The 24,182-nt window shown below is 35.2% G+C and overlaps 1 protein-coding gene across 7 annotated transcripts in view; it reads left to right on the plus strand.

Moving 5' to 3' along the window:
• Positions 1-24,182, plus strand: part of capu (formin protein cappuccino) — a 53,417-nt gene that overhangs the window by 15,303 nt on the left and 13,932 nt on the right. The window contains exons 1-4 of one of the 7 annotated variants that reach the window (XM_044394891.2): positions 15,706-15,835; positions 15,885-16,384; positions 18,661-19,257; positions 21,906-22,376. In XM_044394891.2, coding sequence (XP_044250826.2) covers positions 15,988-16,384; positions 18,661-19,257; positions 21,906-22,376 — 1,465 coding nt within the window. In that variant the 5' untranslated portion in view covers positions 15,706-15,835; positions 15,885-15,987. Of the gene's footprint in view, positions 1-11,029; positions 11,376-15,705; positions 15,836-15,884; positions 16,385-18,405; positions 19,258-21,905; positions 22,377-24,182 lie in introns of those variants that run through there. The other 6 variants (XM_017157597.3, XM_070211857.1, XM_070211858.1 and 3 more) reach the window with 6 other exon arrangements.

Here is a 24,182-nt window from a genome sequence, read left to right on the forward strand (position 1 = left end):
TAACTGATTTTTCAGAATACTTGCTTAGAACGGCGACATGAGATTCTTATTTTAATCTAGCATTTATACCCACTGTATAATCTTCTGGAATAACATTATCCGTCAGATCCATGTGGGCTGCTTATCTGTAAGGGTTACTACCTACAATCCTTATAGGGTTCAGAATTACTTGATGTATGTATGTACTTGATAAGTAACAAATTAAACGCGCCCTTCGATAAGGTTGTTTAGCACTTATCATAAGCTGTTATCATAATGGTTTCTTTAAACAATCTTTCTCCAGTTTCCCTCCATTTCCCAGCAAACAGAAGAAAAATAAGTAAGTAAAACAAAAGAAGAAGTCGAGTGCAGGAATTTTAAAGTATCCGCTACTCTGTTAATCAATTTAAAATGCGAGTTCGTTGATATAATTTATTAAAACTTAAAAATATACAAGGGCCCAAATCATTTTTGAAATCATTTCAACATTTCACACATGAAAAGACGTCGTAATTGCTTCATTTTGAAACCATAATGATTTATTTAATTTTCAAATTTATAAATTGTAATATTTAATGTGGATAGTTAAATAACATCGGATAATTATTCTAATAAGGTAGTGATTATATTTTAATATAAGTAATTAGGTTAAGATCGTGAAAACATTTGTAATTAATATTTTTAAACATACTTTTCCACAATGAATACAAAATTTTACAAATATTAATTGTTTATTTTTTTTTAACATTTTTAAGTTCGTTGTATAATTGTCACTTGGGGATCCAGAATTTGGATATGGAAGAGTTTCAGAACAAATTTTTTGTTGAATAACCTCCGTGGATCCGCGCATAAATATTGTATTGTATTGAATGCAAAAGATAACCTATTTACTATTCATCTTTTTGACAAATAACATAATAAACTCTATTACACTTCCAAGTACCCATTACACCGTTTTTCAAGAAGACGCAATTATTTTGTGGACCGGTTTTTGGTTCCTTAGTACCCCACTTCAGGTACGGTTTCCCAGAGGCAACGGAAACGAACGTGCCCTTTTTTTCCCTATCATTGTATCCCAGCCAGTAATGAGTGTCTTTATCTATCTTCGCACTAATGGCATTCAGTTCCTCTTGGCTTTCTATTGATGCTAGAGTACCACCACGGAAATCACAGTAGGTTTTTGCAGCGGTCCAACGTAACGATATATGGTCAACGATCAGAAACTGTCTAGATCCGATCGATTTATACGTCGGCCGTTTATGATCCCGCAAAAAGGATATCTCTTCTCTTATTTTAAAAGCATCAATTTCCAAGCCTTCTTCCATCTTTACTTCCATTAACTGCTGCTTCTCGATCCTGGTCAGTCCCGCTTCTGTTTTTAGCTGTATCTCCAAGGATTTCGTCTGTTGACTTTGAAGGCCCTTAATATGATTTAACATCACCTTGAGCTCTTCTTGAACTGTGTTTTTAATTGTATTCTGCAAGGAAGTCGCCTTGGCTTCTATACTTTTCTGTAGTGCTGCAAATTGTCCTTCGATCTCTTTCAATTTATCAGCTTGATTTTTCAAATGCTGGTTAATATTGTCTACGTCATCGTACAGTGGATGCAGGGCCGCATGAACAAAGGACCCACACTGGGTGGGGGCATCCTTGAGTATGCAAACCGAACAACTGTCCTGCGATTCGTCCTGGGATCTTGCCACTTCACACAAGTTGAATGCCAAAATCGCAAGGCAAATATAAATTACTGAGTTTGACATTTTAAGAGCTTAAAACAGATCCAGTCGAATGTTTACGACGAACTGATTTTGGAATTATTGGGTGACTTTGGAAGAGCTTTCAGTTGCGCTGCTAAGCGCTTACCACAAGTTCCGCAAAATTCTTACCGAACTATAATATATAAATACATTCACATTATATTTCTATGTGTTTCCGGATGTGATAATTTATTATCAGCTTTACGTTGTGGTAAATACGTATTTCCTAAAAATAGAATTCATATTTAATTCAAGCATAATTAATTGTACGATCAAGTACATTTAATACTTGATTTGCCCCAATTTGTTCTCAGATTAGGAATGCTGGTTTAAGAATTAAGCTTTCTTGAAATAAGAAGAAGTACTCAATTGTTGGGTTTGGTTTTTCAATCTGTGCCATGCAAGACAAAATGGATAAACCTTTATCATAAGCATTTAGGATACTACTAAAGTTGCTCTTTATGAAATTCGCATTTCTCAGCAAGTACTTTTTAAACTATATTTTCAGCAATCAGAAATTTTTTGCGGCATGCGGTTTTGTATTTTTTCATACGTTTTTGGTTAAAGAAACTTTGTAAGTTCCGCTTGTATATTAACATTTTAATATTTGTTATTCGCATAGTTACAATAAGACACTTTAATACAGCACAAGTAAAATAAGAAGTTGAGTACAGCGATTTTTAAGTCTGCCACATACATACACTCAATATTATTTCTCAGAGCACTAACTTACCAATAAACAAATTTCACATAGGAAAAGGCTTGGCAATTGCTTCATTTCAAAAACAGAATTATTTATTTATTTTTCAAATTTATAACGGTTAATATGCATTTAATGTGGATATTTAAATAACTTTGTATAACTATTTCTATATTTCTATAACTATATAATATAAGTAATTAGATTTAAATCGTCAAAACATATTTGTTGAATATTTCTAATCATTCTTATTCATTGGGGTTGCGATCTTACGCCCACAATTGAACACAAAAGTTTACAAATATATATTATTCATATTTCTCTTATATTTTAAAGATCGTTGTTAGTATTTGGTTGTATTGTATTGTATTGTATGCATAAGATAACCTATTTACTATTCATCTTTTTGGCAAATAAAATAATGAGCTCTATTACATTTCGTAGTATCCATTTCGCCGTTTTTCATGTAGACGCAGTCATATTTCGGATCGGTTTTCGGTTTACCAGTACGCCACTTCAGATATGGTTTCCTAGAGGCTTCGGAAACGAACGTGCCCTCTATTTCCCTATCGTTGGTTCCCAGCCAGTAACGGTTATCTTTACCTAACTTAGCACTAACGGCATTCAGTTCCTTGCGGCTTTGTATTGATGCTAGAGTGCCACCACGGGATTCACAGTATAGTTTCGCAGCGGTCCAACGTAACGTTATGTGCTCTACGATCAGAAACTGTCTAGTTCCGATCGACTTGTACGTCGGCATTTTACGATCCCGCAAAATGGATATTTGTTCTCTTATTTTAAGTACATCAATTTCCAAACCTTCTTCCATCTCTAACTGCTGCATCTTGATCCCGGTCAGTGCCGCTTCTGTTCTTTTCTGTATCTGCAATGACTTCGTCTGTTGATTTTGAAGGTCTTTAATCTGGTTTGAAATCGATCCTTCTATCACATCCAATTTTTTAGCTAGGTCTATTACAGTCCGGTAAATGTTGTTCACGTTCAGGGAATTTATAGCATGAAGTCCTAGTGGTCCTGAAAAACTCTCCTCCGATTCGTACTGAGATCTTGCCACTCCACACAAACTGATTGCAAAAATGGCAAAGCAAATAAAAATGACTGAGTTTGACATTTTAGGAGCTTAAAACTGCTGCAGTCCAATGTTTGGAATGAACTGATTTTGGAATTATTTGGTGACTTTATAGGATCCTTCAGTTGCGCTGCAAAGCGCGTTCACCAAAATTTCCAGAAAAGTTTATCAAGGTGAGTCATTCTCGGGAAAACCGGCCATCTGAATCGTCATTTTTTTGTTAATGAAGTTTTATTTTGATAGTGTTCGTCAAACCAAACACAAAAAGTATTATTTCACATACAAAATTCCGAAAAACATTTAATCAAAATTCAATTTTGGGGTGCCGGGAAGGACCTATATATATAAAGATATATATATATATACATATATATATATTGATGTCCCACAACTTAGTTTTGGAACGTCTTGACTTTCCGGATATTGTTATAATTATTATCAGTTTCGAGTTGTGACTAATTAATTCCATTTGCAATTTTTCGTTTTTTTGTTGTGACGAACACAACAGTTTTTATATTAAATGGATGTACATTCGTACATTATTCGTATTATTATTCGTATATTATAAAATTTAAGCATTATGGACTTATTAAATTATTCTGTAAATGTGGTGTGTAAAAAGCGTTTCCCTTTTTTAAACTTTGCAGAAATAAATAATAATAAATAAAAGTATCCTTATATTTAAGACCCCTTTTTTGATCACCGCCTGCGGATCTTTGCCGACATCTTTTCGTTGCCTTTTGGCACTAAACTTGTGCGTCAAGTTTAGCTTTGATGATTCCGTTACCTGCCAGTCCCCCTGTCTTCGGTGACTTTTTCCGGATCCTTTGGGGTGTATCTTTTGTTGGCGGTGTGTGCGAGAGTATCTGTGTGTCCCCGGCGTCTGGCAATTTGTCAAACAATGTGTCAAAATGCATTCCCAGGGCCTCCGCACACCGAAGATGTCGTGTAAAATTAATTAAAATCCCAGCTAGTCCCAAAACCCCAGATCCAAGTTGCAACATTTCAAGGAGCGAACTTTGCGTGGCACATTTTGCCATCTCCCGCATCTTCCCATTTTCCCCAGCATGCATTAAGTCCAATTAAATTGGGAAATCTTTCATGAGCTAATTAAAAAGGCTTTGCCGTAGTTGTGATTCTCAATTCTCCCTTCGTTAGTGAAGCAAATCGCATCTGAGTCGGCTAATGAGTTACGAAATGCATAAATCTAATCCGATTGCGAGAACGTGACCCCCGGCAAAGTTTGTACGTCCAGTTGTCATTCAGTCATTCAGTCCATTTGTCCATCGGTAAGTCCGTGTTTCTTATCACAGTGCCAGGCAGCAATAAACGGCTTATCAGCTGAGCAGCAGCAGCTACATATGCGATATATGGTGCACAGAAAAAAATCATATCTAAGTAAATTTTATTTATATGTATATAAAGAAAATATATTTACATGCTGGATATCATTTCAAGAAGTAATAATGTGAAAAATATATATTTTTATTTAAATTACTTTCATATTTTACAAGATAAATAAAATCCAATCCATTAAAGTATTGTTTTAATTTTTTTTACGTCAAATACATTTTTTCCTGTGTATCCACTTTGGCAACAACAACACTTAATTCACACACATGTTCATGACCCACAAAAAACAAACAAGAAATGTGCGAAAAGTCGCAAAAAATTAACGCCCGAGCGAAGAAAAATAAAATAGCACACAAACAAAAAACAAAAGCAAAGATAAAGAATAATGCGATTTAAATGCTCTAATTAAAGTTGGGTATTAAGTACGACCTAGAATTATTTTATAAAGGTATTCGAAGGGCTACAATAATTTTTTAATTTTTAAAACAAATATAATTTTCTGCCTAAAATTAAAGCTTATTTATGACGATACCACCCTTTTTTATTGTTTTATATCTATTGTGCATCAAAACCAACAATAACAACAAATAAAGTAAGTACCATTCGAAAAGTTACATCATCGTTTGAGATGGGGAAAAACCTCCTCTTTAAAACTCCCCTCCTTAATCATTCATTCAAGCCGAGCTAAACATTTTATTGTCGCATTTATAAATGAGTAATTGAATTGTATTTTTATGTATGCAAAGTCCGTTTATTCGCACTGCCCCAAAGGTTGAAAAGAGAAATGGTGAACTGAAAATGAGAGAGGTGGGCTTGATAAGCATTGGTGCACTGAAACAAAATTCTAGACATTTTTAGATGGAAATTCGTTTAATATTTAAAAGTTTTCCTTAATATTCTGTAAACCAATAATTTGTTTTTTAAATATTTTTTAAATATCTCAGGAACTGGGATAATATTTTGTGTATATCACAGTTCACTAAACATTCTAAATAATTTTTAGGTATTTTTTATTAAATACATATCAATTTAAATATGATGCTTTTATTTCCATTTATAAAATATTGTTAGGTCATTTTAATATTCTCAATGACCCAAAGGGTAGTGATTTTTTCTCTGTGTATTCCACGGATAAACAGCGACAGAAGCCGGGCTATCGATGCTCAAAGCCCCCCACAGAAGCTTGCCCGGAAAAGCTCATAAAATCACAATTGCAATTGTCCGGGGACCAGTCGCATTTGTATTTGTGGGGGCTCCACTGTTGTATATCCGTGTGCGATTTGCGAGTCGGTTGATTGTGTCCACGGACAATGACTCATGGCGACGTGCCCCGATATCGTAACCCCGAAATTAAGTCCCCAATTCCCGGCGATGCTAATGAGCCGCCGGATTCGATTTGCCTGACCGAGATGTGAGCTACAATTAAGGGTATCTCTCTATCGCAATTGAAATCACCGAGCAAAGTGACTAATGGAGGGCGACTGATGCTGCTCGTAACAAAGGGGAATAAGATCTAAAATTGTGTAAAGCCAGTTAAAACTAAAGATCTACGTTTTTTATAAGTTTTTACAGAGTTTTTCCGATTTAAAGTTAATTTTATACTTAATAAAATGAAAATTTGTTAGTTTTCTAATGAAAAAACTTAAAACAAATTATTTAGAATTTTTTTGTTTTTTGTGCACATTTTCCCATTTAATTTTAAATATTTCTTTGCTTTTTCATAGATTTATTTTATTTAGTAAGTTGGAATTTTTTAAGGTGAAACAAAGGAAATTACTTTTAAATTTCTGACAGAATTTTGCCGGCTTAATAAAATTAAAAGCTACAATGTCTCTGGAGATGTTCAAAATTTCAAATTTATATATAAATTTTAATTTATATATTTTATTTAGTTTAATTAATTATACATTTTTTCATAAAAGTAATAAAAAATCTTCTGGTTAACTCTATATTTTTTAAATATATAAAATACATAAAACCACGCCCAATGCATGGTATAATATCCGAATATCTTTCTTTTTCTTTTTATAATTGTTTTATAAATATTTTATATTTTTTCTCCATATGCCCACCTATTAGAGCAGGGTATTTTTTGGTCCGAAATGCCCACAACCCTTGCCAAAAACCGAAAAGTAATAAACAAAAGCATAACACAGGCGCTCAGCTGTTATCAGGCTGAGTTCTCGGGGCCTCTCCTCCGAAATACTATGGATACGATGGGGTTCTCGGACTTTTCTCTCTCTCTCGCGGAGACAGGTTCTCGGTTTTCGCCGGAGCTCCCTCAGTCAGTGTGCCATCGATTTTTCCCGCTGGTGCTTCGTATTTCGCCACGGTTTATTTGTTGTCCTAGGACCGTGAGTCAGCTGATTTGCGCTCGGTTTTCCCTTCGGCTGCCGATTTGTTGTGACACTTCATCTGACAGCTGCAGTTGCATTTTCCTTGCTTTTCCCTGCATTTTGCCATTAAATAGTGTATATAATAGTATAATGAGCCAAAGAAAAGCCAGAAATTCGACGAGGAAACGGATATTGTCAGATCGCAACAATAATCAGTGGAATTTCAAGTGAAACACAAGTGCGGAAATAGAAAACCTCACGAACCTAACGCATTAGCACAAAACGAAAAAAAGAGAAAAACAGAAGAAAAATCCCCGCAACACAATCAAAATAACAATATAGAAAAAGCGAGTGAAAGAGAGAAATTTAAGTTTGCCGCGCCCGTAAAGGAAAACACAACTACAATAATAAAAAAAGAAAGCAGATTTGTCCAGCAAATTGCTCCGGAAAAAAGAGAGGGAGAATCGCCCGTACTGCCCTCCCTTTTCAACTGGTGGGTGTGAGTTTTAGATGCGTAAGCTTTTGCGTTACCTTCATATATATATACGTACTTTTGCGGGCCTTACTTTCGCTTTCATTTCACACAAATTGCACAAAATTGCGCTTTTGACACAATTAAGAAAATGTGTTTCGCTTGCTTTCCTTTGGAAAGGCCTCTTCTCACTTACCCCTCCACTTTTCCCCTCATTACACTTCATGCTTTTTACTTTTTTTTATAATTGAATACTGATTTGTGTGAAGGACAACAAACATTTGAAAGCTGGGCGGCAAACACTCTTAAACACCGTATAACAGTAATTACTTTTGGGAATATTTAAAAAGTTAATTATTTTCATAATTTGGTTGTTAAATATAATTTTATAATTATCTTAAATATTTTTTAGATTAAAGTCCTATATTTTCAATATTCTAAAAAAAGTATAAAAGGTAAAAATGCAACCAAGAATTACAAAACATGATTTTCAAATTCAAAATATTTTTAAAATATCTAAGAATATTATTAAGAATAATTAGAAAATAACGTAAATAAATATAAAAAAATAAAATAAATAAAAAAAACTTTTGAATTTATTCTTAAAATTATTTTTAAAATAGCTGGTAATTAAATTTAAGGGTGTTGAAATTCATGGACTTTCTCCACCCATTATCCTTAGAGCGAAAAGGACATCAAATAAGGTACCAGCAACTGAAAATGAGTCACGTGGGCGGACAACAGCCAGCAATTTATTGCTGCCAATTAATTTTGGCGAACAATTTTTAACACCTCTCCCTTTTTCCCCTTGCCCCTCCGAGTATTTCAATTAGCCGACCATTTTTCGAGGCCTAATAAAAACAAGGTGGCTTTTTTGGCTCCGTCCGATAAAAATTTCCTAATTTGTTTTTATTGTGATTTATGAGAGAGCCGTGAGTTCACAGAATATTTCTTCGTCTACCTTTCGATTCCGCTCTCGAAAGTCTTTTTTTTTCTCTGTGATTAATAAAAGTTGTGCATTTGTATAGAGTGCGAAATATTAAGTCATTGAACTTGATTGATATACCTATTACAAAAAATAACCAAGGTATTTTTATCGAGATAGCCAACAAACGTGAACAAATATATATATTTGGGTGTAGGAAAAGATAAGAAAATATTGCGACTGGAAACGGAAAAACCTATATGAGATATAGATAAATAATAAGGTGGGAGGTAAATAAAAAAAATAGGTAGTGCCATTTATAGCAGCAATTTTGTTCAAGGAAAATACAAATTCCGCCTTAAAATCGATTTGCACACATCAAATGACAAATTTTCCATTTTACTCAATGCAAAAAAAGCAGTGGTAAAAATCTTTAAAATACTTAAAGTAAGTATTTGATAAATAATTTCAAGGGAAATAAGACTTTTGAGTGAAGTTATTGTAACTTTAAATGCATTCTTTTTTTTTCTAAAAGAATAATATATTATAATATATATGGGCACTTCCAAAAAAAAGTCCACCAAGCCAAAAACCTTGAAACTTGAATAAAATATATTTCCACATGATTTTGCCCCGATATTACTTTCTAATTAGTTGGATACTGAGCTTAACTACAAATTTGGAGTATAGTTTGATTATTTTTATGACAAACCAAACCAATACGCAAAAATCAGTGTTTTGGCTATTTTTTTGTTATTTTTTGGACCTGTCTTCTGTTGTTAATTTATCCTATAGGAATGCTAATATGTGACATTTTTCTGTACTGAATGCTTCATTCACATGATAAACTATTAAGTTTAAGTTAAACATCCAGCAATTGAGAGATAGAGGTAAAGAAATCCGCTTTACAAAACAGTCGGAAAAAATGTCCCGAGCGAATGTGGTTGAAACTGCATAAAAAAAAAACGGCAAAGAATTTTTGAGTAAAACCAAAAGCATTCCACAGCGACATGTTTGAACAACATTCTAAAAAAATCGCATTCAAATATTCCATCAGAATTCGTTAATTTCTGGTGTGGTATGAACTTCCCCGAAATCCACTTCTATTTTGTCCCGAGCGAATACGGCAGTTTTTTACCGATATCTTAAAAACTAAAAGTGGTAAAAAATCAAGATTTTTACCAAAAATAGAGCTTGGGAAGAGGAAAAGAAAAGCCCATAATTAAAATTAAAATCCATTGATTTACACTTTTTTTTCAACTTTAAAGGTGTGCAAATGTCCCGAGCGACATTTTGGAAGTGCCCATATATATATATGCCACTTAAATTTTAACGTCACCTTAAATTTGTAATTGTTGAAAATAATTTCGCAAACCTTGAAGTCGGAAACTTTGGCAAAAATGCAAATGGATTTTAATGCAGGCAGTAAACTTTCCCCGAATCGACCACCTGACAGATGTCCAACAAAGGTTATCCCCCGACCTTTTGTGAGAATAACCAAAAATCTCTCTCCTAATGATCATTATCGTTTGAAAATTTCTCGACCAAATTTGCTAAAAAGTAAAAGTTCAATTTACAATTGAGTGGGGCGTGGGGCGAGAGGCGAGGAAAATAAGGAGCGGAATCGGAGGGAGAACAACGATTTCCCATTCAGATGCAGCTGCAATTTCGATGGCCTCGGGTCCTATTCGACTATATTGACACACAGCAACGCAGAATCGGCCGCAAAGAACTGTCGAGCAACCCCAGCAAATGAACTTGCCTTTAGAAATCAAACAACTAAAGTAGAAACTTTTTGTCAGCCATCGCAGACCCCTTCAGCTACCTGTGCAACTAATTCATTTCATATTTCTGCAACAATTTCGCAACAAAAAAGTTTTTACCTCTCGAAAATTTACTGTAGACAAAAAATAGGAGAAAATTAGTTGTGTGGTTAAACGAATAAAAAGTGCGCTTTTAAATTAGATTTTATTGTGGTATAAAATTATAAGCAAGTACTCGATATTGTTTTTAAATATTTAATTTGTTTTTTTATTTTTAAAATAATATAAAAGCTGGGAGATATAAAAATATTTTTCAAACCATTTGTCTACTTTATTTACCCTCAATTTACAATTTTTAATAATACCAATAAATACTTTAAAAATTCAGTTTAACGGAATCCGCTATTTAACAATACACAAATTGCATACGTAGATAACATACCACAAATATAAAAATTTTAAAATTGTAATAAACCTTTTTTAAATCATCCATTTCTTTCGCTCATTGAAATTCCGCCACCCACTTTGCGAAACCTCCACGAATTCATAGAGTAAATCTCGTAAAAATGTGGGAAGAAAAAATTGTTGAAAACCCGAAGCAAACAATGCGACTGATTGAAAAGTTTTTTAATTGATTTTTGTAAACTTCTTTTGCAGCACGACCACAACAACAACAACAAAATGGGGAATTCGCAAAATCGGTCGGCGAACACCGATGAAAAGTCACCGCCAGGTGGCGCCAGTCTGGTGCGGATGGGCGTCGCAGGGGGCGGCGGCGGAGTGGGCGTGGCCCTGGCCGAAAGGCGGAACAGTCGAGTTCGCGTCCTCAGCCGCTTGATGGGTCAGAAGCGCATTCGCGAGGCATTCCTACACTCGCCGAAAATGGGATCGAGTTTGGAGGTCAATTTGGAGGGCGGCGGCGACGGAAGTAGCGATTGGACCGCAGCGGAAGCGGAAGTGGAGCATGGACAATTGGATGCCAGTGCCGAAACCATCGATTTTCGTAAGTCAATTCCAAAGTTACCCATAGCAGTGCACAGAGAGAAATAAAAGAGATTTTTGAATGAGTTTAATAAAATTCTCTAAGAAATTTTATACTGAATACAATTTTTTTGCTATACAATGCAATAATAATAAATGTGTGTAAAAAACTTTCTTGGTTTCGGTTCCATTTCTTAAAAATCAATTTAGATTTTTCTCTGTGCAGTCAGTTTTTGTTGTTGCTATTTATATTGTTGATTCCTTGTTGAGGACTTAACTTTATTTGTTGTTGTAATTCTGAATGTTATTGTTGGTGTGCATCAAATTCAGTTTGTCAGCTTTTTCTATTTCTAACAACAAAAAACTCTTCTCCCCTGTTTTTGCTCCTTGCATTTTTCAATATGCCAACTTTATTTTTTACCTCTATTGTTGCTTTCCATTTTTTCTATTTTTATTTTTAACTTTTTGTTCGGAGACTTTTGTTTTAATATAGAACTCTACAGCTTCAGACTACAGTGCGTATCGGAGCTGTAGGTCAATTGTCAACTAATTACAATTGATAACTGGTTAACAACGATATTTTTTATGGAAAAGTAAACCTGATATGACAGCAATTAAATTTGTCACAAATATTATAGGGAAATAATTGACATTTAAATGGATAATTTTATGAAATCGTTAGTTGTCTCAGCTATTTTATTTTTTTTAATTATCAACAATATTTTCTAGCCATATTTAATAGACGATTTTAATTAATGGCAGCTTAATACTAACAATTAAAATTTGATTGATCAATATCACAAGTATCTGGTATAAAATGTAGGCTTTTGGGCTTGGGATTTTGTTGAAAAAAATCTATTTTGTTTTAAATAATGTTTATATCAATATTACATTTTCTGAGCCTTAAATTATTGATACGAACTGTCCATCAAACTCTCTTCAACTCGACTTTATTGCAATTTAAGCGGAGTTTAAATAAGAATTTTTCGGAAAACTTTTACAGCAACAACAAGAGAGCGAACAAAAAATAAACTTTTCATTGAAGTTTTTTATGAAATTTTCTACACCCTTCCGTTTTTCCCCATCATTTTCCTCCCTTTCTTCTCCCCAACGTTTGACTTTTTCGAATTTTCCAGCTCCCCCCAGTTGTTGTTATATTTGTTGTTGTTGTGGCACCTTCGTCTGTTGCAGAAACTCTCCCCCCGTTTTCCTCGATTTTCTTCCCACTTATATATCATCCTTCATCGAAGCCAAAAACTCTCAAGTTTTTCGGCTGCTTGTAACTTATTGGCATTTTGCCTTGGCAAAATAATATTTTTTACTTAGTGTGCTCTTGTTTTTTCTTTCTCTCTCTTATTTTTTTGGCAAATTGAAATCAAAAATTTATAGATTTTAGTTATTCATGTGAAATCTTTAAGATGCCCCCTTTAAAAATATTAAGCCAAGCAGCAGTACACACACACAGAAAAACATAAACAGAAGCTCAAAAGCACGTTCGCCATCATAACTCAGCAACTGGGAAACTGAAAAGCGAAAAGACGAAAAAATAAACCATAAAAAAAGGCATCAGACATCAGAAACACAAAACAGAACCCAAAAAACAGGACGAAGGAGTAGCGACCCACTTCAAAAACTCACGACTGTCTATTAACAGCCATAAGAAAAACACGTCGAGTTCAAAAGCTGCAGGCGTCTCGTACTACTCAATAAAAAAAAACAGAAAAGAAAAACAAGCGCCAAAAAAATCACTCAAAGCCGGGAAAATATTTGGATGGAGGGAAAAGGGTAACGATGCGCGAAAAACTGAGATCTTAATGCTCTTGTTATTTTTGGCAATGGAAATAGTTTTGAATGACAGGATAAATATGGATATCAATTATTTTGATTTTTATACACCCAACAAAAACAGCCTAAGTAATTTTCTTAAAAATTCACGAAAATTAAAAAATTAAAAAAAAAATATGATTAATAAAAATTAATTAATTTTTTTGTATTTTCTTTTAAGCGATATTACTATTTTTAATTTTTTTCTTTTTTTAATAACAATTTGTAAAACACTCCTATTTACTTATAACATGCATTCAAATTTTATGAAAAATAAATCGGCAAACGTTTTTGGTGGACTATTTTTTTTTCGTTCTTGGGGCCTCTGTTTTTCGCGCGCATTTTACATTTACAAAGATGCGAAAAACGCGTTCAAGGCTGTGCCGCATATCAAAAAGCAATTCAGAGGCGAAAAGAGAGGCTCCATCAAACCAAACCACCTCCTCCAGCCTTTTGGATGCAAGAAGCTTTTTGGCATTGCAGCGGGGCAAAGCCTAAAATCAAATCAACGAAAAATCCTAAACGTGCCTTGCCAAGGGAGCTGGTAGTGCGGGTTTTCGGGGAGGAGGTCTCTATATCAAAAATTCCCTTTCAGCCCAGAAAGATGATATAGCTCCCCAGCGCGATTCGCCCTTTCATTCACTCGCACGCACCCAGCTGTTTTCGGGGCCTTTTTCAATGCATAAATTCATAATTCATGGGGCCAAGAAAGAGGCGCCCAAAGGAGGTGCGGAATGGAGGGCGGGAAGCCCCGGGAAACCCCCTAAAAATCGCATAAGGCTCAAGGAATAAAGTACTGACGTTCGCTCCCACTCGACTGCAATGTGTACCGCGTAGACTCCCATTTGTTTAAATGATATTATATTTTTGACTCATTGGTAATCATAAGATTTGATTAAACAATATAGTCTTTAAATACTTAAAATAAATTAACATTTATTCCGATCACATTTAATCTAAAAAATAATCTTAGTGATATGCTTTTATTAGTAGTAGAGTGAAAATAGAATGAATTACGTTACAATATGATAACTTCGAACATTAATGAGGAAGCTAAATTTATTTAAAGTCTTTAAAATCACTACAATTTAATTAAGGTACCGCTTATTTATTATACCCTTGTAGAGGGTATTATAATTTCAGTCAGATGTTTGCAACGCAGTGAAGGAGACGTTTCCGACCACATAAAGTATATATATTCTTGATCAGCACCAATAGCCGAGTCTATCTAGCCATGTCCGTCTGTCCGTCTGTCCGTCTGTCCGTCTGTCCGTTTCTATGCGAACTAGTCTCTCAGTTTTAAAGCTATCGCGATGAAACTTTCCCGAAGGTCTTCTTTCTATTGCAGGTAGTACATATGTCGGAGCCAGCCGGATCGGACCACTATATCTTAAGGCTCCCAATCAAATCTAAGAAAATTCATTGTAACTTTGTAGGAAGTAGGCGTTTTGATTCTTGACTACTTAAAAACAAAATTGAAATAAATCGAAACGCTGAATCTGGAATCCCTGGAACTGCACCGAGTGAGTACTCTTTTATCTACAAGGGTATATAAGCTTCGGCTGGCCGAAGGTAGCTTCCTTTCTTGTTTTAAATAAATTTGTTTGTGAAATAAATACGACTGTTGAGCATAATTTGGTGGGGAGCCAAAAATCGTGGCTCCCTACTTTTTCCCTGCCACCGAAAAGAAAACACATCCTCAAACTGTGCAAACGAAATCAAATACCCCATAGCAGAAGGGAAGAACCGTGGAAAATCGAGGGAAATTTTTGAGAAGTGGGTGGAGTTACCATCCCTTCGTTGGATTTTGGCTTAGGACTCCTTTTTTTGGGAGGAAACTGCAGCCTTTGGCAGAGTTTTAGCAACGTGCTCAATTAAGCGCCCACACCCACGCACAGCCACTAACACACGCAATAATACCAACACATGTACATCCGGGAAAAAACATAGTAAATAATAATATTTTCGGTACTAATTTATCCCAAATATTAATTCGTCAAATATTAATATTTTCATGAAAATTTCATGTTTTTAAGTTTCTAAAAATCTTGTGTTTTTAAATTGTAAATCTAAATGTAATTTAATTGATTGTACAACTTTTTCTCTGGGTGTATAGACAAGCACATTATGGTGGAAAAGTTTTTTGGCATGGCACGTGGCTGGCCGCTAATATTTATGGCAATTAGTTTTAATAGTTTCGCTTGTACATTTCCATGTAAAGTTGTAAACTCGCTCATCTACCATCTATTTTGACTGTCTATGTGTGTAGTTTTAACAACTGCTTAATGTTGTTCACAATTTGTTTATAATATTGCAATAATTGAGCGTTTTAAATACTGAACATTCAAAGTCAGAATTTGTTTCGTATACTTTTGGGAGCGCTTAATGACATTTAAATGGAGAACTGAATGTCGAATATGGAAAGTTTTTATGTAGGAAAAAGGGTCAAACTGCAAATGATAAAATATAAAATTATTAATTAAATAAATTAAAATTAAATTATCCACATAATTTCTGTTATCATACCACTTCAATTTCGCATCCCCAGTAGCATTTATCAGAAATGTCAGTCTTTCTGAAAATGTTCTCGAAAACTATTCAAAATTCTGTTTAAATGCAATATTAAGATCAGAGACCCACAATAGCCATGAACACAAGGTATGATATGGAATGTTTTAGTTAAATAAACTGATGGCTTGCCTCTCAGCAACCTTTTCCAACTGGCCCCTAAAAACAAAATAATATTATGCATTTGAGAAAAGTTTGACAAGGCAACTCCATTCGTCACCCAAAAATACTAGACTTTAAAAATGCTGCAGACCAAAAGTATGCAAACTGATTTCGTTATTTGTAAAGCGCCTGCAAAACCACCGAGATTAAAAAAGCAACTGCAAATACAAGCCGAAAATGAGGATCGCTGCAACTTAAGCCAACTTTGTCAGCTCTCGATTCGACACAAAAGTACCGAAAACGAAGAGGAAACCTTGGGAATTCTATCAAGGGAGGAGCTACTAGTTCAGGAAAAAAATTCCCCCATGACCAAGCAGCCTCGAAAGAGACGCATAGCACCGCAACCTCCGCCGAAACCCCCACCAAAACCCAGAAAAAACCGGGGGGAAAAAGTCCCCAGCGATGACCACTGTGCGTTCATTGAACAGCTTTTTGCCGAAACCACTGAAGCGGCAGCAAAAACTACAGTGGTTGTGGGTAAGCTCGGTCTTGGTAAAAAAAAACATGCATTATTTTGCCCTCGACGTTGCCGCTTTGCTAATTAGTACTTACATATTTTTGCCATCTTTGGGTATGCTGAGTTTGTGGATCTGTTTGTCGAAAGGGGTTTAGATAGAGCAAAGTACTATAAAAGGATGTTATTTGGGTTGTCTTCTACTTGAAAATGATTATGAAAACAAATATAAACTAAAAATAGTTTGGTTTAAAACATGTAACTTAATTTAATTTAATGCCGTAGTTAATTTTTATTTATTAATTTTTTTCTTACAATTTAAGAAATATTTTAAAAATCTTTAAATCACCAGAGTTTGCAATATTTAGGCAGTGAATATTTAAGATAAAATTATCAACATTTATCAACATTATCAACATTTATGACCATGAATTCGTATGTACTATTTTTTAAATCTAGAATAAAGAAGGTCAAAGATACTTACGATCTTAAAATGTTATTGATTTTCCTTCGTAGATTTTCATATAGTACAACGGTATTTCTATCGTCGATCATATCTCACATGATCTTTTTCACGTTTCTGCTCTGCTTTCGTTTCATGTAACTCGAGCTTAAGACCGTCAACAAAAAAGTGTATATATGCATATATATATTTCTCTGGCGGTTCTCCGATTTGCGTTCTCTCTATATCTATATGTTCACCCTCTCTCTGTCTCTGTGTCTCCCTCTCTTTCGGTTTTGTTGTGCGGCTTTTGACTTTCCAGTGGGTTTTAATTCCAAACCAGTTGGTTGTTAGTAACGCTTTGAACTCGCTTCCGCGCAGATCGTTCCATGTTCGAAATCGTAAAGCCCTCTGGAAAAATAGATATTACCAAAATAAAAACAAAAAGTGCAGACAGAAATATGTGAAAAGTGGCTGTTTTCGAGCGAAAAGTGCCTAACAAATGACAAAACAAGCAATCTACAGGTGTTTATTCGAGGTTCTTCTTCCTTTTTCTTATATCTGGGGAAAAATGGGGAGTTGGAGGAGTACCTTTTCCTTTGTTATCGGGGCTCATCTTTACAGTTTGGCTTTTGTTTTGCTTTCAATTTGCCTTAATTGCCCATGGACAACAAATTAAACAATTTACTTTTGAAAGAGAGAAGGCAACTGACGGACGCCAACGCTTTTTTTTCCTCACTGAAACGCGAACCCCCATCTCTTTTCTTCGTAGCCAAAACCAGTTTTTTTGGGTTCTGTTTTGTACGATTTTCTTTGTTTACCTTTTGGGGGATTTTCTCGAACCTTTCCCATTTTCATTTTCATTTGGCCCGCAGCAAACACACACCTTTTTTCCCCTTGACCATTTTCCATATAGATTTTCATAATTGTGCGGCTTTCCAGTTTTCCGTCTCTCTGAGATATTTATTTCTCTCTTCTTTCGGTTTTTGGTTTCTGCACTCTTTCGGCTTCCAGTGGCGCCTTGTTTTTATTTACTTTTGTTTAATTATTATTTCTTACACATGTCGCTTTTTTGTGAATGAGCCATCGCCGTCGCGGATTAATGGCATATAAATCATTTTAAGCCGCAGTCGGCAGACTGTTTTATTTAATTCCAAATATTTGAGCAGCGAGCTCATCGCACTTTCGGCACTTTGGTGAAAAATGGTTAAGGAGAAAGAGCAGAAATATAACTTCAATGCTATTACAAAAATAATTTAAATAATTTGGGATTTAAGAATGTTGCAAAATATGATTTTTATTGTTGTTATGTTTTTTGTTTTTTATTATGTTTTATTTATGTTTTTTTTTATTAACATTGCCTAATTTTTATTACTTTATTATATTTCAAAATATTCAAATTTACCAAAGATAATTTTCTAAACTTTTTTAATATTTTAAAAAACGCACACATTTAAGTTCCTTAAACTTACTTTCGTTAAGTCCCCTCAATTTCTTTTAAGATCTTTGCCATTTTTTCTGCAATCTCTCTACTTCTCTATAACACTTGTCTATTTCTCAATTCAACCCAAACATTTTAAACTGCTAACCGAAAAAATAAAGACGACGTGGTCAGTTTGGATTACACCGATTCGCTAGAATACCACAATTGCAGCAGCGATGATTGTTGCTATGCCTCCAACGACACCCTAACTCAGCATCAAAATTTGGGAACGCAGCAGCAACAGCGACAGAGGCAACTTCATCATCATCCGAATCATAATAATCATAATACCAACCATCAAAATAATCGCCATTATCCGTACGATCGGAGATCGTTGTGCACAAGTTGTTCAAGCAATGATTCCCTATTCACAGATCCCGTCGACGAACTGATCATAAACAAGCACTATTTAAATGCAGCTAAAACGGAAATAGATCAAAAATCGAAGCGCGATCGTCCACTGAGCGAAATAAGCGTGACTTCGGTGGACACACTATCGCCGAATACGGCAAAGGCAGTTCTTGAGCTGCAGAAACGCTGTCGAGCCGATAAATTGGCCTGCCTGAGCTTAACCCGAGTCACCTACCTCAGCATCGCAGCCAATGATCTGCAGGAAGTCGATCCGGATCAGGATCAGGATCAGGCGGATCAGGCAGCTATATTGCTCAATACCGATCTTCTGGTAGCACCCAATAGCCCGGCGGAAAGTTCGCCGGACGAGGAACTAATGGCCCTGCAATTGGGCAAAAAGTTGGCTCAGGTTTTGGGCAGTGGAACGGGTACTCCTTTATCGCCGGCAAATATGGAGGGATCCGGAGGTACCAGGGTTGATTCGCCCTTGGGAAATGGGGAACTTTTCAATGTCTCCAAGGCAAAAAAGGTCGAGCTACAGAACCTATCCTCCCGATTCACAGCCGCCGTCAGTCAAACACCGCCAGGTGTTTCATCATTATCAACACCAAACGAAACAGGTAGGAATATATTTAAGAAAATGATTTTTAGCTACTTAACACAGGACGAAACATTTAATCTCTAGTGAAAAAAGCACAGCTTAAATACTTAAATGTAGGAATATATAATATAAAATTTATTGACATGTTCTTAAATTCATTGATACATTTTTAATTTATTTGCAAAAGGAAAAAGCGATAAAAATACTTAAATGTAGCAATAACAAATCTTTATTTATAACTATTTAATTATTTTATTTAAAATTTCAATTGAAATAAAGTAAAACAAAATAAAATAAAAAAGTGATGAAGTGCAAACAACAATTTCAACTAATTACTTTTTATTTACCTATTATTAAAGCTTCTTGTTTATCATGTGTGTGCGTGTGTTTTTTGGCCCGAGGACAACAATTAATTTAATTTTAAACGACCATCCATTCAGGCAAATAAAAACCATTTTAGACAAAAGGGGCAATTTTGAACCATTGATAAAATATGCAAAGTGTTTAAAGCAATTTAAAGATTTTGCGATAAAGTTCATTGTTTAGTAAAATCTGAAATTAAATTAGTATACAGAGTTTGCATAGAACAAATTACCGATTAATGAATCGAAATGCAATTAATCTTATTACCCACCATATGTATATGTGAGATTTGAAAATCCCATGGGAATCATTTAAAAAAGCCTATACCCTCTGGCCTTTAAAAATGCCAATCTACCAGTTATTTGGCGTTGTTTGTTGTGTCCCACTTGTAGCCATATGTGTGCTCTAGAAAGTGGTCCTTCAGCCGAAAAAAAAGGATAGAGGAAGGAGACATGTCCAAAAGGTTGTCCCTTTTTTTTGCTGAGCAGATTGTTGCTTATTTCGCTCTGCGCCAATTTCAAAGGTAAACAAGGCTCGCACAGAAGTGCTTGTCAAACTGTAGTTTTGAGTGTTGTTTCCCCCTTTCGAAATTGAAGTGCCCATCGTCCTCTCAAAAGGTGATGGCAAAAAAAAGTCATGGGAACTTACGCCTAAACACCTTTAAAAAATTTTAAATAAATTTTATTTTGACTATTTTTTATCAATGATTATTTAGAAAATAAAAAAATATTTTCATTTTTCCGTTACACAATTTTGAGTAATTACTTAAAAATTATAGGAACTTCCCTTTTCATCTCAGAGCAAAAGAAAACCGCAAGAATAAAGGGTGTTGCCCTTGGACCTTAATGCAAAGTTTTTTAATTAACTCATGTAGCAACAGTCTCACCATTTTCCCCTTTTTTTCACCAACCAGCACTCTTTGTTTTCAAAACTGATCCGATCAGTGGCGCTTTAAAAAACACAAAGAAAAAAAGAACGAGAAAAATGCTGAAAAAAAAGATTGAATAAAAACAAGCAGGGACCCGAAAGTAATTATTGGCACATTTATGCAAGGACTCGTTTTCCTCTCAACCCATCATCCCACTCCCCCGCATGATATTTTAAATATATAATTGCTCCCGAAACTGCGAGTATTCCCCGCTCCTCGAAATTCACCTAATTGCGTTGGCTCGATAAACAAAAAATAAACAAAAGCGAACATGGTTGGCTGCTCTTTCCGGCCCTCTGGGCTGGGGGTATCGCCCCATATACCCCAGGAAAAACCAAAAAAAAAACAAAAAAATACTACCTACCAACGCAACAAAAAAACATTTGTAAAAACTTAAAAATTGCAAACACGTCTTCATTGTTTACAAAATGTTGGCCGGAAACAGGCGCTTCAGGCTCAGAGCTTCAGTTTCCTTTTTGCCCCTCCGACTTTGTTGTTGATAATTCCCCATTGTGGCTCCGCAGGGAAGCAAGCAAAAATTCCAAAATGAAACAAAAAAAAAAGAAAAATGGAAAGTTTAAATTTTAATTAAATCATGTTATATAGAATGATGCACGCGGGAGTTATCCGCCGAATCGGAAGAGCGGGAAAAAGGAACCACTTGGGCACAAAGTCAATGATGATGGGCTGCGATAAGCGCTCCACAGGGTCTACTCAATCGGCGGGGAGGGACCATACAAATTTGCTACACGAAATCAAGGAGCCAGGGGAAGATTTAATGCACTAGGAAAATTATATGTTTTTTTTTGTCGGGGGGCATCAGGCATCATGAATTTCGATTTAATGAAAGTAAATCATTTTTGACACGGGAAGCGAGGATTCCTAAATGGCAGGAAACAAAGCTTAAGAAAATATTAGTATTAAAATCCCAAGATGAAGTGTTTATTTTTCGGAAGGTTCAGCACTTTAGTTGGCTGCTGTTCATAAATTTTGTGATAATGAGTATAAATCATTTAGATATTGGTACATTTTTAATGTGTTTCATAGGAGGAAAAAGCTTAAAAATTTTAAAAATATTTTAAAAGTTTACTATAGCATACAAATTGTTTTTCTTGTGCTTCTAAAACATAAACCTGCAGCTTTAAAATTCCTTTCAAATACCAGACTATTCAGAATTTCCCCCTCCCACCAAGTCAAAAATGATAAATGATTGGCGTATATATTCTACAATTTAACCAGTAATTATGGGAAGTGACTTATGCGCTGCCAGGAATACATTTATCCTCAATTTTTCACTTATTTAAGCATCGCGGGAATTTCTATACAAATTTATCCAGCTAATGCCATTTGCCTCGTCATTCATTCGTTTTCTACAGGAGCTACAGGACTTTCGGGACCTTCGTCGTCGTCTCTGGAAACGCAATCAACTGTTATAATTTCGTTTAAATCATCTCAAACACCTGTGCAGTCTCAAACGAATTCTGCAGCAGCATCAGCCTGTGAAAATGTTGAGGATGACACGGCGCCCCTGCCACTCCCACCGCCGCCCCCCGGCTTCGGCACGCCCACCACGCCCCTTTTGTCGAGCAATGTGCTAAAGAAGGTCGCCAGCTTCACGGTCGAGAAATCTTCGGCTGGCAATAATAGCTCCAATCCCCCGAATTTGGTCCACCCCGCCAATGATGAGACCACCCTGTTGGCCACTCCAATCTCCTCATCGCTGCTGGTGGCAACCCTGCCACCAGACATCACCGGGGGCGTGGTCGGAGGAGGTGGAGCCAGTTCGCGACGCGGCTCATCTTATGTACCGGAAAAGTTAAGCTTCGCTGCATATGAAAAGTTCGAAGGTAAGTTTGCCCAAATATTCGTGTTTAAATACTCTAGAGTTAAGAGGTGGGTATGCGGGATGTCTAGAGGAGATTGGAAAATATTCAAGGGCAATGAATGAAAATATTGCTATATCTCAAAGATATCTAAAAAATGTATGGCCTAAAAAATTCGTTCCAATAAATACAACTAATTTAAAATAATTAATTCACATTTTATAATATTGACTATATTTTGTTGAATTAATATGTCTAAAAATTTTTTATTTTAGACTGGGAAAAAAAGATAAATATTGATTACTTGTCCTAAAAAAATTTACAATATTCAATATAAATGTTTAAGTGTTAAAAGGTTTTATTTACTGTTTTAAAATAGTTATACAACATAGAAAGTATTGCAATGGATTTTAGGAATTATGTCAAAACAAAAATCATTGACATTTTTTTTATGTGATATTTCTTTTCATTTCGTTTGGAGAAAATCTCTTAGAGTATTAACTCAGTGCTCTCGCTTTTTTTGAGCTGAGCTTTATGCTTCAATCTGCGACTTCAGTGAAGCGATGCCAAAGGCAGGAATATCGAAAGGAAAAAAAGGGCTTGGGGAAAGGGATTTTGGCGGGAGAAATATAAAGGTTACCTCTGCGATTTCTGCGCATTTACTGTTTGCCTTTTGTGTCGTTTCTCGGGAAACATTTAATTTTATTTCCCTTTCCGTTTTTCTTCCCTTTCATTCTTTCTTTCCTCTTTTTTTTCTGCCGGTGCTCCACGTTTGATTGCGTTTGTTGTTTGCTTAAAGTTAACAATTAATTTGCCTGCTTCAGCTCCAGCACACTTTACCCAACCGACCCCCTTCTTGCAATTTTCCTTCTGGAAATCAGTCAAGAAAAGCAAGCCAAATCAAGTTGAATGATTGCATAATTGGGAAATTTTGTATGTAAATAGAGGAGAGGGCAAAACTTGCCAGGTTAACATTTTGAAGTGCACACGCATATATATATATTCTACGTAAACCTATTCTATTCTAGTGCCACCCCCCTCACAGCCCAAAAATGTGTGGCATACTTTCAGGGAAAAGACTTTAAATTCGTCTCCCAAGAGTGAAAATCTGTGGAATTTTTGCACATGAGAGAAGATGTGTGGCTATACAGTATTCACTGTGTAATTTAATTTACCAAAAATATTTTATTATTCCTAATAATTATGGTTCATGGATATTTCGTGGGAAAAACAATCTAAATATTATTTGAATATTCTTTTTTTTTGGTAAGGATATAATTAATTTTTAATTAAATTAATTTAATTAAATAAACCTTTCATTTGATATTTAAAAGGTTCTCCTGTCCCTATTTAATCATTTGTTTAAAGCTCTTAACATTAAAATTCAAATTTTACTCTTGTTTTATAATATTAAAACTTCAAAGTAAAGGAACTTTATTTTCCCAAATAGATTACTTCTTCAAAAGTTTTTAATATCGAAAGTCTACTTTAAATATTAATATTCTTTGCTAACATTGTTGTTCGTTCAAAAATTCCGTCTGCAAATTTTCGTCTCTGGGACGAAACTATTTCCAAAAATCCCCCACTTACCCCCAAAAATTTCCAAAGTGAAAAGCCTGCAAAACTTTCGCTTCAAACGCATCGCGGGCATTTTGGAGGCGCAGTTTTTGACACATGCCACGCCCATCGAGATGGGCGGTATGGGATGGCGGGAAGGGGCAAAAAGCGCTAATTGGTAAGCTCATCGTTGTCAGCCTTCCCGCTTTTCAGCACCCGGGGATCCTGATCCTCCGCCATCATCATCATCATCGTTGTCGTCTGCTGCAAATT

Source organism: Drosophila takahashii, chromosome 2L, assembly GCF_030179915.1.
Source record: "Drosophila takahashii strain IR98-3 E-12201 chromosome 2L, DtakHiC1v2, whole genome shotgun sequence".
Classification (NCBI taxonomy): domain Eukaryota; kingdom Metazoa; phylum Arthropoda; class Insecta; order Diptera; family Drosophilidae; genus Drosophila; species Drosophila takahashii.